This window comes from Blennius ocellaris, assembly GCF_963422515.1.
Source record: "Blennius ocellaris genome assembly, chromosome: 2".
Classification (NCBI taxonomy): Eukaryota; Metazoa; Chordata; class Actinopteri; order Blenniiformes; family Blenniidae; genus Blennius; species Blennius ocellaris.
Genome location: NC_137651.1, coordinates 9,073,858 through 9,092,039, shown reverse-complemented (window position 1 = coordinate 9,092,039; position 18,182 = coordinate 9,073,858). Strand labels below are relative to the sequence as shown.

The 18,182-nt window shown below is 39.7% G+C and overlaps 1 protein-coding gene across 1 annotated transcript in view; it reads left to right on the top strand.

Moving 5' to 3' along the window:
• grik4 (glutamate receptor, ionotropic, kainate 4) overlaps window positions 1–18,182 on the top strand; it is a gene marked incomplete at both ends in the record, with an annotated part of 199,642 nt that overhangs the window by 96,995 nt on the left and 84,465 nt on the right. Inside the window, one exon of the mRNA XM_080512931.1 lies at window positions 2,659–2,712. Coding sequence (XP_080369057.1) covers window positions 2,659–2,712 — 54 coding nt within the window. The remainder of the gene's footprint in view (window positions 1–2,658; window positions 2,713–18,182) is intronic.

Genomic DNA, 18,182 nt, shown 5'->3' with positions numbered 1-18,182 from the left:
ATTACCAACATATGAGCAATAAAAACACTGTGCATCAATTTGAGCTTTACTCTGGATTAAGTGGGCAGACACAACAAAAAATGTAATAACTGAAATGCAGTGGAAGACAGACTAAAGTGTGCTTCGTGTAATTGTAGAGTGGAGCAACAAACTGTATCGGCAAAGGCTCCAGAGTGTGGGAACAGGCTACTCCACTACCACCAGACTAATTTAACACATATTCAACTCACATACTCATATCAGTACAAAATAGCCCCAACAGCCCTGAATGAATCCACCTAATCTTGGATTGTATATTCAGATCAATGAATTTTTGACATTGGCATAATGTCTGGCATTTTGGCTCTATAAACCACTACAATAGATTTGAAATTAACCAATCATAATGTGCTGTAAGTTTTAATTTGAGACTACAGACCTTGAAATCAGATGGATGTTGTAGGAAGTATAACGCGTTTCATATGTGCCCTCCTCACCTTTCTACGGGACCCAAAATAATTGGTTGTTCAGCTGGCCAGATGTGTGGTATTCCCCCATAATTTAAATTACAAGGAGCGCATAAAAGGTCGAGTTCATTTCAAGTGTAATAGGCCCATTTGTTAAATTCTACTCAAGTAAAGAATACCTCTCTTTTATCTTGCTATAAATACAAACTATATATGCAGTCTTCCCAAAGCAGACGTGGAAGTATCGACTTAGAAACACAAGTTTATTTTGTCGGGTTCAGTTTTTGTCATATTGCACCCCCTTGAAGTTATTTAGCACCTACCAGGACATCACACTCCATATAAAAATCACTGCAGTAGAGCAATCTGAATCAGCGGGAAGGTGCCACATGTCTGACCCTGCCAGATGTGTGGAGCAGCGTGAGAGATTGTGAAGTCCGTTCTGAGGAGCTTCACGATAGAAACGACTGACTGAGTATTGTGCAGCAGCCGGATTGTCCCTACTAATCTGTGCCGGTAATTCATTTTGATTCAGTTTATTAAAACCAGTCTCTTTCAAAGACAATGTGGAATGTTTAAGAATTTAGAGAATACTCTGTAAAACTGATGTAAAACATAAATATCTGATGGTGTTAGCTTGTTAACCTTGCTTTGTGTAACCTTCAATCTCTTACTCACTCTTCTTCATTCCTGATAAGATTTTAAATCATCTACTAGAACTTGAGATCTCAGCAGCATAGCTTACTTAGGTTACTAGCCTCTTCATCAGGCCTTAGTATAATACATACTGTAGAATGTAATACAGTAGAATCTTTTTTTCTTAACTAAATTATGTTCGTTTCATCATTTTAACTTTATAATATTGTTTGTTTTTACACAAGAAATTAGTAGGAAAAAATGTTTTACGGCGTCTGCAGTCTTCCTCGGAGAGTCATCTGATGTGTCGGTTTTTATCAGGTGGTCAGCCTGACAGATCTGTCAGAATCTGTCAGGCTGACCACCAGCCTCGCCCCCGGCCACCATTGCGTGATTTCTGCAGGATGGAATTCCAAGCAAGATAAAACATATTTAATCAATATCATAGAAGATTAATGTATTTTGTCTAGTATGCAAGTAGCTCTAATAACTGAGGGGAACTAGCTCTTCACTGCCTGTGCGATAAAATGACTCAGAGGATGTGTTGATCTCCCTATTCACCCTTGATACCCCAAGATGCTTAAATGCAACTTCCCTAAAGCACATAATGACCTTTCGAAAGTTTATATTGGTTTCAGAGTAATGTCGTGTTAAGCATACTTGGAAGAAGAAAGTTTTCATATGAAATCCCGAGAGGTCATTTAGAGTTCATTAATGAACTGTATATTTAGATGTTTTTGCTCTCGTAATTGGTGCTTTTTTTTAACTCCTTACTTGTTTATTACTTTTCCTTCTGTTGAACATTTTAATTCAATATTCAGCATCAGCCCCAATAACGGTTTGCCTCAGTGCACACATGACAGCTAAATATATATTATTAAACTGTGTTTGACTACACACCGTCTCAGAGTCCTGGCCGTGTACAAGCTATTTATTATGGAAATAGTGGAATCTCAGGTGTGGAAAAAGTTGAATTCATGCCCATAAAGTGTTTAGCTCAGGGTCAAGTGCTGATATATACATATAAAAATAAAGTTTATTTTTGAGTGCTCTTTGAAACTGGTTGATATTTATGGATTTTAATAATAATGTCCATGGCAGTCTGATTAAAGTGAGGCAAATAGCTCAAGGATTTTCTTTTTTGATAATGACTCTAATGAAATGAAACTATGAAAAGTTTGCCCCGTCCTTCACAACTGCTCCTCACTCTGACTTTGATTTAATCAAATTGTAAGACAGAGTGTCGGGCAGCATACTGATGCCCCTCAGAAATTAATTGCTCCATCGAGAGCCTCCGTCAGATAGGAATGTGTCTGCACTTATCAAGACGTGAATTTGATCCGTGGGCTCGAAGAGCAGATCCACTGAATCACTGACCCCTCAACTCCTTTTTATTACTTCCCCTCACTGCTTTCTGTGCTCCTTCAACCTCTATGTGTTTCTCTGCCCTCTTACTTAACATCTTTATGTAAAAAAAAAAAAATCCAAACCTCGAATTCTTCATTCTGCACTTTCGATTTCTTATTGTTTTCTCTTCTCGTCTCCCCCTTTGCCCTTCTTTTCTGTTTCTCTGCAGGCATCAGAGCTGGGAATGCTGTCAGTCTACTACACTTACATCTTCACTTCTCTGGTAAGCACACGGGGAGACACTGTTTGCTTTAAGAAAGACGATTTGACACCTATAGGAGCACATCAGTACGGTGTGTTAAAATAGAACACTGTAATCACTGTGCCTAACTTCGAATGATTGAATGGCTGTAGCTCAGATGGATAAGTTTTCACACAGCTTCATTATTTCTGGGCTATATCGTCAATTTCCCCCCTCATTTCGTTTGACTGCAAATTAGAGCCTGACTGTTGAGGCTGTGCAGGCTCCAGTCACTGCCCTCATTGGTTGAAGTGTACTTCAGGACCAAACAAATAAATAATGATGATTGGTATAATTCAGATGAGTGTGACAGTTGGTGTGCTTCTATTTTTCTTATAATTATGATTGTGAAAAGCCGGCCAAGCTCCCATCGAGTGAATGATGAAGTAATCATCCCCACAGTCAACATTCATTTCTGTCAATGAACCAGCCGAGAGGGGCTCCACACTTCCTTCCTCCAGGCCTTTCCATCTGCCGATTTCCTCCTCCCTACTTTCCTCTCTGAGGCTTTTTTCTCTTGCTTTCTTTCTTTCTTTCGTCTTGCTCTGCAATCAGTGTTTTACTGCTGTATTTAGATTATATGGCACTACCCACACAGTTCGGTGTGTCAATACCGAGCTGTGCTCACGTGAACTTGTGTCAGTGGCTCCTAATGCTGGATACTGCGTATTGTGTACAGTGACGGTGTCCTGAAAAGAGGTGACAGAGGCAAACAGAAACAAAAAGAGCTGAGGAGGCAGCTGAAGGAAATGCGTCTTTGCGAAGTTGCTCTCTAAGCAGTAGCAGGCCAACAGCTGAATCACTGAAATATCTATCAGGCTCTTCTTGAATGCTTAGTCTCCAGCTGCTGTACACCAAAGTGACACCTGCAGGCCTATAAAATCTTTTTAATTGAATTTGCACTTTTGTTGAGATGACATTTCATCAATTGATTCTGTCCCAACTCCCAATCGTACAGTTTTGCCTCCCACATTTTCTTGATTTAATCTCACCAGTTGAAAGAAAAAAAAAGTTTGATATTGGAAAAAGACATCCCACTGAACCCCAGATGTTTCCTACAGCTGAACCCATTCCCACTTTTTTAAAGAGAAATACAACGCAGTCTGTCACGCCCCTGCTGAATGTCAGTTGACAGAATAATAGTGCTTTTGTCTGAAAGCAACAGTGAGTATTATTGTAAGATCATAACGATAGCAGCTTAGTGAAAATGTGATGCTACAGTCAACTTAGCACATCGCTGCTCGTCAATGGAAATTAATGATGTTCAAAACACTTTGAAGAGATGATTCATATCAAACTGATTTATGCGTCATTAAGAGTGGGCTGCTGCCATCTTCGTGTTTTCCACCACAGCCCCTTGACACACTCACATTCCTGATTGTGGCTCTCTCGTCGCCTCTCCCTTTCGTTTAGCTTTTTGGTGTCTCCTCGGTCTCCACACCTAAATCAGCCTGCTCATCACTTTGCTCCAGCGCTGCTCTGCAGGGCTGCTGGAGGGAACCAGAAAGCCCAGAGATTCAAAGCAGATACCATACCATGTCTGCAAATCTTCACTCCATTTTCCCATTCTCCATTTTCTTAACAGTCAGCTTCCTCATAGTACAGAGAGAGAATAAAAAAATACAAGGTTTTGTATGATGACTCAACCTGAGGAGTGTGCATCTGGTTTTGTGTACTTCTGTATTTTGTCCTTTGTACTTTTAACACCCAAGGTTTCACAGTTTATTGTTTTAGTGCTTTGTAAAAGTCAACGTGAAAACAAATAACAAAACTTAGCCTGTCTTATGATCAAGTAATGCAGCTGCACATTTCACGCAGGAAATATTATTTAAGGATAATGCGTCTTTATTTTTGAACAATTAAAAAAAAAAGCAACAGCAAACTACATGTAGATTATGTCAGCTGAAAACAGAATCCATATTCAAGAGCAGAAAAATAATGCATAATGTGTAATACAGTGTTGACATACTGTGTGTGTGTGTAGGGGGATAATAGTTTATATTATGTTGACCCTATAGCATGTGTAATTATGCAGCATGATGAATATACACATCCAGCCAATGATACATGAGAAGAGCTTGTTATAATACAGCTGTTAAATGTTGTTTCCGGCCATCTTTTCTAACTGATATCTTTGCCATTTGGAAATAAGTAATCCATAACATGGACGATGTGAATCTGATCTTGTGATTTTAAGAAATTGTTTCTCGGGTACTAGAGATTGACCTTCTTGACCAGAGTCTCTACTGTTGAAATGGGAGTAAGCATGACAGGGTTTTACTGCTGTAATGTCACAATCAAGGACAGGCCGTCACTGAAGCAGGCATGCTTAAATACTGAGACCTTCCATTGTTATCCAACGTTGGATAGCAGCATGGATGATTAGCTTTTACTGATTCCAGAAAGGTGTGGATGAAGGGAGATTACACCCTGGAAAGGTCACCAGTTCATCACAGGGCAAACACAGAGAGATGGATAACTACACACATGTGTATGTGCACACACACAGTTTTACTCTAACAGACAATTTAGAGTACGGTAACCAGTGAACCTGGCTTCAAACTGAATGTTCTCAGACGGAATTGTCCACTGAGCTCAGAGTCTCACAGAGTGTCAACAGGTTCAACAGAGATGCAGAGAGACTGGAAGAGTCCCAGAAAGGCAAACGAGTGGACATCTTTTGGCCACGTCCCACACTGATGGCCGTTTAATTGTGTTTCATCTAGTCAATACAGAACTGCCCGACACCGTGAATGGTACAGTGACAAGCCCACATTATTAATTCAGTCATTGAGCCCTTATGAACGACACAGGCCTGATGCCATCTTCATGAATGACAATGCTGTGTCTCATCAAGGTCACATCATCAGGGAACAGCTGCTGGAGACTGGGGTACCTCAGATGGAGTGACCTGCACATTCTCTAGACCTTCAGTCCATAGAAAACCCCAGGGATCGGCTGATTCCCCGTGTCGGAGCTCATCACTCTGTACCCAAGAACCTCAAAGGCCTGAGAGCCGTCAATGACAAGTCATTGAGACGCTGACATTTTATGTTTTGGTATAAGGCACAGTGTATAGTTAAACACTGCAAAAGATCTTGCTTCACACATATTCTGTGGAGCTCTTTTTCATATCATCTTTACCATCTACGATCATTGTGTGGACTGAATAAAAAGGTGCTCAACTCAAGATCATTGTTTTAAAAAAGATGACTCCACACCAGTTAAGGCAGTCTTTGGTAACTATTTTCTACTGGCTCAATGTTCCTTATTTAAGATGGTTGTGGATGGAGCCTTGAGACAAATCTGCTTTATAACCTGAGCAGGTTTTGTTCAGGGTATAAAGCAGAGCTGCTCTGTGCTCTCAGGTTCTCTCACCCTGCTGACAGACTGACCTTCATCCTTTAGTTGGTTATTTGGATATCTGACCAATACACACAACACTGCATAAACACTGATGTTCATCCACTCTTGAAGACTGTGTGTGACCTCAATTTCTTGTAATGTGCTGTTGGACCAGGGTAGTTATATGAGTGTGTACTAAGCCACAGTTAGACCCCACCCAGCTACTTCACACGATAGCTTAAGTTTACATAGCAGATCTAGCACCTGGAATAGAAAGCTGTCAAACATCTTTGTGTTGAATTCTGGCAGATTCAGACAACAGTGTGCTCCTTGTTTATTTTTGGCAAACACACATTTCTTCACTATCTGAGATGACAACAGTTGCCAAAGCATATTTTACAAAATCAGCATGCTCATTAAAAGAATAACATTACATTTGTGCTTAAAAGATTCAGGTTGAACGTTGCACTTCTCAGATAAAAGTGCATGACTGATGATGGTAGAAGTGGAAATACAACAATTATTTTGGATTTCATTTGATATCACCACTTACCACATCAACAGGAGGCAATGTTGTAAACATTTGATTTATACCTCACTGTCATTTTAACAATTACTGCGGTTTGAGTAGGGACGCAGAAATCTCACACTGTGAATAGCGCATCACTTGTCTACATCTTTGTTTATACACTTAAACCCATATTTAAGAGTCACTGTCACAGATGAATTTTTGCAATACAGGGATCCTTTATCAAAACAGAAGTTTGCCAGTTGTGATCTCCGTATCATAATATGAAAGGCCTTCCTGAATCAGATGATCTGCAGTACTATTTTTAGGGACTAATTACAGAGAGTGGTGTTTTTGAAGGCAAAACATGACATAACTTCTACATTCAATCCTCTTGAAATGAAAAACAAGCATCAAACATTGAAGTTTTCAATATTTTTGTGAACACAGCTGAGTCATTTAAATCATAGCGCCATCAAATGATGTTAGCATTCTTTGTTTATGAAGAATTATGAAGAAATGATGATGATGAAAGAACTTATTTGTACATGAAAGCATCAAAACACATAGTTCCATAGCTGGCACTGTTCCTCCTTTTGTTTTTTTGTTTGTTTCCTAAAACAAAAAACAAAACCAACCAACTGTCATTTTCCGGGGCCACACAGTGATGTAATAGTTTTGCTTCCTCCCTCACATTTAGAAGATCACTGGTTCGAGTTTGCAGGATTTCTGTGTAGTTTGCACATTCGCTGTGGGTGCATATGTTCTTTTCTGTGTAATCCAGTTTCCTGCATCAGAACAAAAACGTATGTGAACACCCATCAATGAACTAGTGAAATGAAGACCTTAGGATTTGATTTGATACATTTTATTGTTTATCCCATATGTTGACACAAATGTTTCTTGGACAGTGTCTACAACAACGGGATCTAACATTTAAGAACATACTCACAGAGAAGTTATGGCAAAAGGGATGGACTATTTTGTAAATGTTTTTATTTTAACCTTTAATGACTGATTGCATTCAGATCTTCTATTGTTATGCTGATGATTTCATCACTGTTGCATTGATTATAAAATGGCAATCACTAAGTGCTCTGGCCCCTGTTTCATAGATGATGTAAACCTGGAAATTATCCAATATTAATATGCTCTTTCAATTGTACTAAGAAGCTGGTGTTGCTGATTGTTGGCTGTGACATTTTTCCTTCAGAAATCTTGGAGCGGAACATGATGACTAAAATACAAACGCAAATGCAAATCCATCCATTTTGTCGTAACAAAGGTGTTTTCATGGATGCTGCAGTCCCTGCAGTTGGTCTGTCTTGTTTTCCACGACAACGGTTGTATCATTCTTGTTTTTGTGATTAAATTACAACAAAACTTGTGGTGGGTGACAGGAGCTTGAAGAATAGTCCTGACAGCAGTCTAATTTTAGCAATATGATCGCGACCTTGCGGCTGAACGTCAAAAATAACTAATTTTCCATTTCTAGAAATTTAAACGGTTCTGTTTTTTTGATGACCTGCTGATCTGTTTTTGTTATTATTATCATGACTCGTTTGGTGTAATCCGAGTGCCCGGTTATAATTGGATTGGAATAATCGTTGCTTTAAAAAAAAAGACAGAAACGCCTCTGTTATTGCCTCAAGGCCTCGTTCTGATCTACAGAGCCGCAAACGCTGGGGAAGCAAGATGTGTGACTGTGATCCTTCTGCATACATGCGCAGGTCATCCCGGGTGTACAGACACACATGTGAATGTAATTTACATGATAGCAGGTGTTGCCGTCTGATATTCCTATTAGCTGAGAGATGCAAATGGCATTACTGATTTTCATGTAAAGATTACCACCTGTTTCTTCACCTTTTCCACCTGAAAACGCTGTTACATTGATAAACCTTTGACCTAACACATCACTTCTCACTAACGGCTCTTTTAATGAATGTAGTTATTTTCACCAGGAATGAAACGCACAGCGAGGTGCGAGGAATCACTGCATAACTTTTAATAAATATGGTTAGAAGAATGTAGGTTTTGATAAAATTAACAACTTTCTGAGATTGTTTATATCTGGCTATAAGAAGTATTATTACAGTTAATTAATTACAGTCATTACCTATTGAGTGATCTCAGCATTGTATCCTAAGTGATTTTTCTTTGCTTGAAGGTACTTAAGGTATACTTTCTAAAGTTAGTACTTCATAATTTCTTCAGAGTTTTCGAGTTCAGTAGACTTTCTATATTTTTTCATCCTACTGCACATGGAGATGATCAACAGTATTTTTACAGATCTGTTTGTCAGTGCTACAAAATAACGGCATGTATATTAATAGTTTTAACCTTGTTTAAAGCATGGTCACATGTTTTTGACAGTGCACACAGATAAAAGTTATTAACATCTAGAACACGTAAAACAGCTGAATAAGTGTTAGTATTGCTCTAAACATCAGTTATGATATAAAAAAGGAGCGGTTAGAAGCGGTTTGAAAAAAGATAGTGTTGAAGATGTAGAGGCAGACGAGCAAAAGTCCTCAAGTTTGGTGACAAGTTGAGATTCTTTAGGCCATCCGTTGAGCTACAAGATATAACCATCCTAAAACTCATAGGTAAGCAGTGAGGAGAGGCAGGGGCTGATGAAATGTGCCAAATACTCCATCGTCAACTGGGCGTTAAAGACTAATTCTGCATGACAAGTAACATGGAGGTTGTGGACCTTATTTCCTGCATTATTAGACAGGACACCCAGACTGGAGGAGTTAATGCCGCCCATGCTGGGACCACAGGGGAGAGTTATAATTACATCTGATTCTGAGTCATTTAAATGCAGGACGTTTTTGGACATCCCGTTTTTAATTAGAGCCAGGCTGGCCATAACACAGGCAGGCTACATGCCTGCTATCGGGCTCTAGTGGGGTGCAGCAGTGGGTGCCAAGGACTGAAATCAATACAGTGTCTATTTATGATTTGCCCCGGGGACAGTCTGTATTTAATAAATAGAAAAATAAAGATCCAAAATAAATCCTCTGGGGACCACACAAAGAGCACACACAGGGATGAGTCACGGCCGAGCATTTCAAAGAGAGAGGCCCATCGGACAGATAGGATTGGACAGATAGGGCGACGACGTGGTTCTTCAGACGCAGACATGAGGGCTCTTCGTGTCAAAGGCTGAGTTGAGGTCGGACAGATTGAAAATAAATAAAAGCAATAAATAAACAACACATTGCCAGCAGTAACAGGACAATGACTCATCAGTGACCTTGACCAGTTTCAGAGAGCAATCCAGATTCAAACTGTTCATAGATTTCATTGTTGAAAGGAATTAGCTGATTGGTGGTGGAGTTTTTTTTTTCTTCTTAAAAATCTTCAATGATATTGAAGAAGGTCCTTAAACACATTACTTTTTCTCAGTGTCACAATTTATTATTTATCCCTGACTTTTATGTTTCAATAGACCTTCATCAAGCGGGTAAAATTATTTTAACCACCTTCTGGCAGTCCTCTGCGTTTCCATGTTCAAGTTTACTCATAAAGAAACGTTGGAAATAATAAATTACCGTGTAGAGCGAAAACTGTTTGTAAGGAATGTCTTCATTGAGATTATAAGAACTAATTTCTAGTGCAAATATACATCCAATGTCGAATCAAAGGGCGATTTGTAGAGAAAGTAGAGAGGTTGTTCACAACGGTAGAAGTACGAAATGCATTAAGAAGTCCTGCATTTAATCAAAGTGTGAAACATTATGGTAAATATTGTGACTTGGACTGTCGGTGGGTGGGAGTTGACTGTTTTTTTTTTCCCACTTGAATTTTTTAATAGATTTTTTTTCCCCATGCTGCTGATGGAGTAGGTTTATTTAGTGTGAAATGTAGCCCCCCTGTGATCAAAGTAGTTCAGCAGAACAGTGAATGCATCGACCAGGAAGGGAGGTTAAAAAACAAAAAAAACAATTAAAAACAGCAGATTTGCTTCAGTGATGTTCGAGTTACACATACATGAACAAATACTGTCAAATTGTAGAAGTTAACACAAGCTCAACGTTTTTTTTTGTGTTTTTTTTACAGTGTGTCCCAGGATCAATAGAAGGATTTTTCTAAAAGAAGTAATTGTTGAAGGTGGGCAAGAAGTCAACATCATGCTCCGCGAGTTCAGCCCTAACGTACCTCTGAATCTTTCTTGTTTTATTATGAATGTAATTGAGAAATTCTCCACATCTCTCCTGGGACGGTCCAGCCGACCGGGCAGAGGGCCTTTCACGTAATTCACGCCTTGAAAAAGGATTCTGGGATTATGACCCAGCTTATCGATCAGCCTTGAGAAATAGGTGTTCTTTGCTTCCTTGATTTTACACTGATAAGTGAACATAAGATCTTTTACCGAGGGAGCCTCTGAGTTTATGCCTTCTCCCCTCTCTCGTCTTGCTTTTTCTCCTTCCGAGTTTTCCCATTTAAGACTTTGCACTCGAACAGACTTGTGTTTTATCTATTTGAAAGCATTTTGTAGCAGAGTCTGTGTGAGTACGAAGTTGCTTTTTTAATGCCTATTAGACTTTTCAGGTTTAGTTTTGGGCCACTGATCATTCACAATTATGCTCAAACATTAGTAGTTTTCACACTCATACATTTAACTCCCAATCCATGTGATTGGCATTGTAGGGAATTATCAGTTTGATGATCTCATGATGTAAGACAGTGATTCCCAACCGGGGGTACACGGACCCCTAGGGGTACGCGAGGGTATTGCAGGGGGTACGCAGAAAGATTATAAATTAGCCTACAGTATCCACACACAAAAAAAAAAAAATTATACTATATTATATTGTATTATATCATGAATTTTAGTAAGGCCATACGTTTATTTTCCATGAGTAGCAGTTCGTCCACAGTGATTGTAACACTACAATGCACATAATATGAAAAGACTATAAAGTGGCGCGCTTTAAAAAAAAAAAAAAAAAAAGGTTCACGTTCTTGCTGCGGGCGCGCACGATTCGCGAAGCTAGCTAACTCTAGCTGCATACCGACTGTAAACATGGATGCATGGCTAGGCAGGAGTAAACGTCCAGCTACCGCTACTGCTACCGTCGCCTCGGACGCAGGCACAGGGGAGCCCAGTGAAAAAAGGAATTATGAAAGACTTATGAAAGGCAAGCAAGCGCAAGTGTCTCATTAAAAGGTATGTTTTTACACTCACAATAATTGTTTTATTTAAATGAGCAGTTGGATAGATAGAAAGACAAAGGGTTAAATATAAGTACACATTAAGGCGAATAATCACACACGAGAGAGGGGGTACTTTTCACATGGAAACCAGCTCAAGGGGTACACGGGTCAAAAAAGGTTGGGAACCACTGATGTAAGACATATGATTCACAGCTTGTTTGTATTATGGCTCACCTGCCACAAGGGAATTTTAAAACTGCTGTTGAAAAAGAGGTCAACCAGAATGGCGCACAACTCCGACAACCGAAGCGTTTGTATGTTTACCTGCACTGAACGACGGCCGCTGCTGTCGCCTGGATTGACATTGTTTACACACTTATCACTCCTGGTCTGACCTTGCAGGATCTGATTCTTCTTGAAAGTAAATATTTCAGGACGTTTATCGAAAACATTGAGTCTGAATAGAAAGTGCTGTGATGCTACATGCTAGTCTTCAGAGTCTGGCATGGCTCAAAGTGCCTCCATCTTTTTAAAGTCAATAAGATTGTGATGAAATGCTTCAAAGAGCTTTAAACATCAATATGCTGTGTCAGGGTCGGGACCAATATGTGAGATATTTATCTATAAATTGTGGACAGTTTTTAGAATATTTAATAAAATGTTTGGTTTTGTTGAGTCCAACTCTAACCTTTACATACATTCAATATCTGCTCAAGTGCACCAGTTAAATGTGTAAATGTTTAAAGTGATCTGAGCACACAAAAAGTAATCAGAATTTCTCTTGCATAATGTTGCATGTTTCTCCATTTGAGGTGACTTCAGTGTGTAGAAAAATCAAAGCCATTGCCCACTAACTGAACACGTGGTGCCTTTAGTGTGTGGATGCATAGCAGTTCCGTGTTATCTCGTGAAAACAGGCCGGCTGGAAACAGATGCTAACAATTCAGCTGAGAGGGCCAAGATGTAAATCTTGTAATAACAACACACATTAACCAGCTAATGGAGTCTGGTTCAGCACTGAGAGTACTTTTGTTTTTCACTTCAGCCTGCAGGTGCTTGTATTGTCACTTTTAAAGACTTCCTTCTTAATCAGTCTTTGAGTGTTTTTTTGTTTTCTTTCCCTACGATGAGATGTAATCTCGGTGGGATTGCTTTAACAAATGACAAATGTAAATACGAACATAGAAAGTAAAATCAGTGTTTTGTCGTCTCATTCCCTCTTGTATTATTGCTACTTCTGCCCAATTATCAGCACATGTGAGGAAAAGTAGCTCAAAATGAATCAGTATAACAACATCATGAGTTGTGTTTTTACAGTAGAGGATCATACTGCTCATCCTGCAGATGTAAGATTCAACACTATAGAGCTTATTGCTAAATCAATTATTTTTCTTTGTGTAAGCGACAACAAAGTGGACATATGAAGGTTTTTTTTGTCTCTTTTATCAGTCATGTTCATTGTAAGACAGGATTAGTCTTGATGCTCAACATAAATAATGAGAGTAACCCAGACTCATTATGAGGCTCACTTTAAAGTATGTTTGTACAAACTGATGTCGGCTGTTCATATATTTCTTTATCATGACATTTGCTTTACTTGCAGCCCACTCAAGGCAGTAGCCTGAAGGGGCAGGTGTCAAATTACCAGCAGCTCATGTTGTTGGTCATATCCGCAGACTCAGTGATGTTGAAGTTTGATTCGTGGTTTCCACAAAGCTGGTTAAAATATCCAATTTGACAGTTCCATAGCTGCAGCATGTGAATGAAGAATGAATCACAACTGTAACTAATAACACAATAGCTAATGTACCATATTTTAAAAAAGGTAAAAAAAAAAAAAAAAACACACTGAAATATGGTAACAGATTGGATTCAATTTATCAAAGGGTTATAATAAGGTAGTGTATTTAAAGAGGTGATTTTCTTTGGGAATACAACATAAATGATGCCCAGGTTTGAATCTAGTGTCAAATTTCTGTTTTATACCATCCGTCTGACATCAGGTATATACTCAGCTATACTGGTTAGTAAATTTGAAGGATTCACATACATCGACCTCCTCCACTCTCATGCATGGACATTTTGTGCCTTTAAAGTACCTTTTTTTCCCTTTGAAGCTGCACTGCATTGCATTGAAAACTTTCAACGCCATCATATGAATACTAAAGCAATTATTCACCCACCATCCATCAATCCATTCACCTATCTTCAATATCCCCTTTGTACCTAGTTTACTGCTCATACTGTTAAAAGCATGTGTCCATAGTGCGCAGACCTTCACAGGCCACCTTGGCTCCTATGTATCATATAGAATAATCACATTCATCCCTCTTAGTTATGTTTCATGTGATCATGGCCTGTGTTTTGACAAAGTGCAATTCATACCCATACGAATGTCCACAATGCAGCACTGTAAACACGCACCACCAATGAAAGCTGCAAATGCTTAGTTGATATTCAAAACTGCAGCTCAATTAAAAGTCTTATCTATATAGATGAGTAAAGAGGTAAATTGATTACATTTTTGAGTGTAATTACTACACTTAATTGCACTTTTACCTGCATCAACTGAGCCAGCATTTGTTTTCCATATTGTTTAGGCTTACGAACATTAATTATTTGTGACTTTTCCATCTCTTCAGCATCTGCGGTTTCCTCCATCTGTAACTCATGATTCTATCTAATGCGGCCCTCTTTTTTTTCTCTAACAATCCCCTGCTTCTGTCTTCCCCCTCTACTGACACTTCATTTGTATCTGGCCCTGACGTGGCTGACGAATGACGTGCCAGGCTGCTCCTCTGCCTAATCTGTTTCCCCTGAATCATCACCTCAAGACGCTCATCAGCGTCCTTACGCAGCTCCCCATCGCCAGCCAGGCTCTTTGTCATGCCCACTTATGGTGTTCACTACTTTTGGTCTTGTTGCTTTTCAGGAGTTTGTTGTGGTTGATGTTGTTTTGCCGACGTGGTGTGTCAGGACAGAAAATAGACGTAAAGATGCTGCTTTACTCCCGTCATTGGGCAAAATTGTTGGCGTTTCTCGTATGGGAGATGTAACTCAAAAATATTGTAGATGATTGATTGCACTCCCTCTGCTGAGTTATTTCCCCCTTTGTTGGGGGAAAGAAAGGGATTTGATGAACACATTTAAAAAAGAAGACAAAATAATAATAATAATAATAATAAAAGCAATCAAACACTCCATTACAAACAGGAATGTCTGTGTGTTAATGTAACAGCTAGTTCACATTTATTTATCCATATTTTGTGTCCACTTGTAACAAATAATTAAACCACTGAAACAATCAACCAGGAAAAACAAGCACCTATTTTAATAATTATTTTAGAAATGCGCATTCTTGTGTAAAATACACTTGGGTAATGGTTTAACTACTGAAATAACTCATTTATATATGAAAAATAAAATTAACTCTTTGTAAAAGGTTCTCAAGTGCAAAGCAAAAAAGATTTTAAACTAACATCAGCAATGGCACAGATCTTTTAACATGTGTCACAGTTTATTAGTAATGAGAGACGGATATATTTATTTACTGTCAATGAAATGTGACGTTTTAGTGCTGAGTGTTTCTTGTCAATCAAATTAAATATAGAGAATGACTTTCACTCAAAAAGTGTCCACTCAATGGACTTTGCGACTTGTCTCTGTGGTTGACTTCCCCTCCCTGTTTAGTCACGTTAATACATCTTTCTTTGTTGATGAAAGAGATCATAAGCCGGTTTTGAGAATGTGTGGTGTGGAAAACTGCTGCCAACCCGTCTTGGATGGGAGATGCACATGCATAAAAGTCTCAACAAAAGATGCATGATTTATTTACAGTTGCAATATAACCGCAATAGTTGGCAAATATATCAAGTTGAAGTCAACTATTAATCTAATCGTTTTACAAAATGTTCACACAAAGTCAAGAACCAAACCTAACTACTTAATGTAGCCTAAGCATGAGCAAAATAGATGAAAAATAAAAAGGCAATCACACAAGAATAAGACCCAAATAAATTAGATTCTATCTCCACTCATGAAACAACTAAATACCTTAACTACTCGAACACATATTACCAAAAACTGCTTCAAATTTTGCAGATAAGGGATGAAAAGGCCACTGTCAGTTTGATAAGCACCGTTGAGCTACTGAAGCCATGTGGACCAAAGTACTGGACACTGATTCTCCAGCCACTCCAGCAGCCCGTCCTGTCCTCCAGCCACTCCTGCTCCACCTGAAACGTCACACAAGGATCCACAAGCGCACTAACTCTCTCAAAGACAGAGAAAACAGGACAGATATATCCACGAAAAACAAATGTGGTACAGACATTTTGGTGCAAAAGCTTGAATGCCAAATACATAGACGTTACAATTCTACATTAGTTAATACCCGATGCATTCATACTGTGGCCACTGCCATCTCTGCCATCTGTGATTACATGACCCTTCTTTAACATCTATTAGTTTGGTGTCTGTAGAGAAAATGGGTGTCAAAAAAGAAAAGAAAATGACCATTCAGTGGCCATCGTTAAAGCTAATGATCTTCAGCCATATAATTTAGACAGCAGCAGCTCGGTGCATATTCTGATCCGTGCTGTGTGCTGCTCAGCACATTAATACTGCTCTGTGATTTCAGAGACACCGGGCCTGGATAATGCAATACTTAATCTTGAAACACGAATTCCCTTTAGTTGATGATGCTGATCAGAATTAGGCACGCAGGTGATGTTGTGGAAATGAATGCCTCCGCGCTCATCATTCACATCGTATCAAACACTGTTTCCTTCATTTCTTGTGATAAACCTCTCAGCGCCAGTTTATTTTCCTCGCTCTCCATTAAGTCCACTTAATACCAGCTGTGAATAACCTGGGCCTTAATTGTGAGATCTAATAGAAAATTTGGCCCTTTGGGTCACAGCGAGTGGGGAGATTAAAATAAAACACGATTCACTGAAAAGCTGGGAAAGTGAAGATCTCTGCAGGGCTTCGGCAGCTGCTGTTGAAAAGACAACTTTGTTTCTCTGAGTGAAAGTAGCCAAGATCATGCAGTCGCTCCGGCTTTTACTTAATGCAGTGTGCACACATCTGCCCATCTTATGGATGCATGCACACCAACAAACAAAACAAAAAGGAGACGCAGACGTACACAGCCGCGCATATTTTCTGACACACTCATAGGCAGTCACCACTCCATGGCTTCCATCTAAGTGATTTGTGCCCCGCCATCGAAGCTACTCTGCGGGATTAAATAAATCACATCAGGTTGGGAGTGACTCATCACATGTTGACGGGATGCCTAATGTCATTTGAAGGTTAGGATTTGGTCTGGCAGCGCCTCGCATGGCACACTCTCATTCTTTTATGTCATTTTGAATCTTGATGCGAGTGTGCGGACTCGCCTTCGCACTCTTGACAGTCACGCACACGCTTTTACACAATCACGCAAAACAATCAAAAACCCACTTTGACAGAGAGCCGGCTGACATATTATCCCTCGCTGTAAAGCAGGGGCCATCGGTTTGCACACACACACACACACACACACACACACACACACACACACACACACACACACCTCCGCCTGTTTGTTTTGTACTTCATGTTCCATTTCCCCTTCACAAACCCGTGATCCCGTTTGTCACGGCAGTCATTGTCGTGCACCCGTGCCTGAAAAGCTGCCAACGCTTCATGATTGCCCTACACACACACACACACACACACACACACACACACACACACACACACACACACACACACACACACACACACACACACACACACACACACACACACACACACACACACATACACATACACGAATGATAAAACTCAAATAAATAAACTCATGAACATGTGCTCAGCCACCCGGCAGCCGCCCCGCTCCACATGCTTGCATACGGTTTTAACATCTTGCCCTGCTTATCTACCTGCCTGCCTGTCTGCTTCCGGAAATAAGCTGTGTAATGTTTGCGGCTTGACGTGTGGCTGTCATAAACCAACAGCAGCAAGGCAGGAACAGGCTGCGTACCTGCACACGGACTCAATACAAACCACTACACTCTTTCTTGTCCCACTTCCTCTCGCCATTCATGATCAGTTGAAGAGTTGATTGGCCTGTTTGTGTTCAAAGCTGCTGAGGGGAGCTCAGTCTTACTTGCGAAGTGCGACACATGCTGTTATTCACTGGTTAATCCCTCTTTCTTGCCGAGACATCGACATGCTCCCTGCCATTTGTTCTTGGCCAGTTGGGGCTCTGGGCTCGACATGCTCCGTATTCCTAATTATTCCTCCCAACACAGTCGAATGATGAAATGCTCCGTGATTGAATGTGCCACAGGAGAACAGGCAAAATGTACGCTTCACTTCAAGAACGACAAGTGCATCACTTTCTAATTCTCTCTTTGTCTTTTATTGTAAATATTTCTTCTGC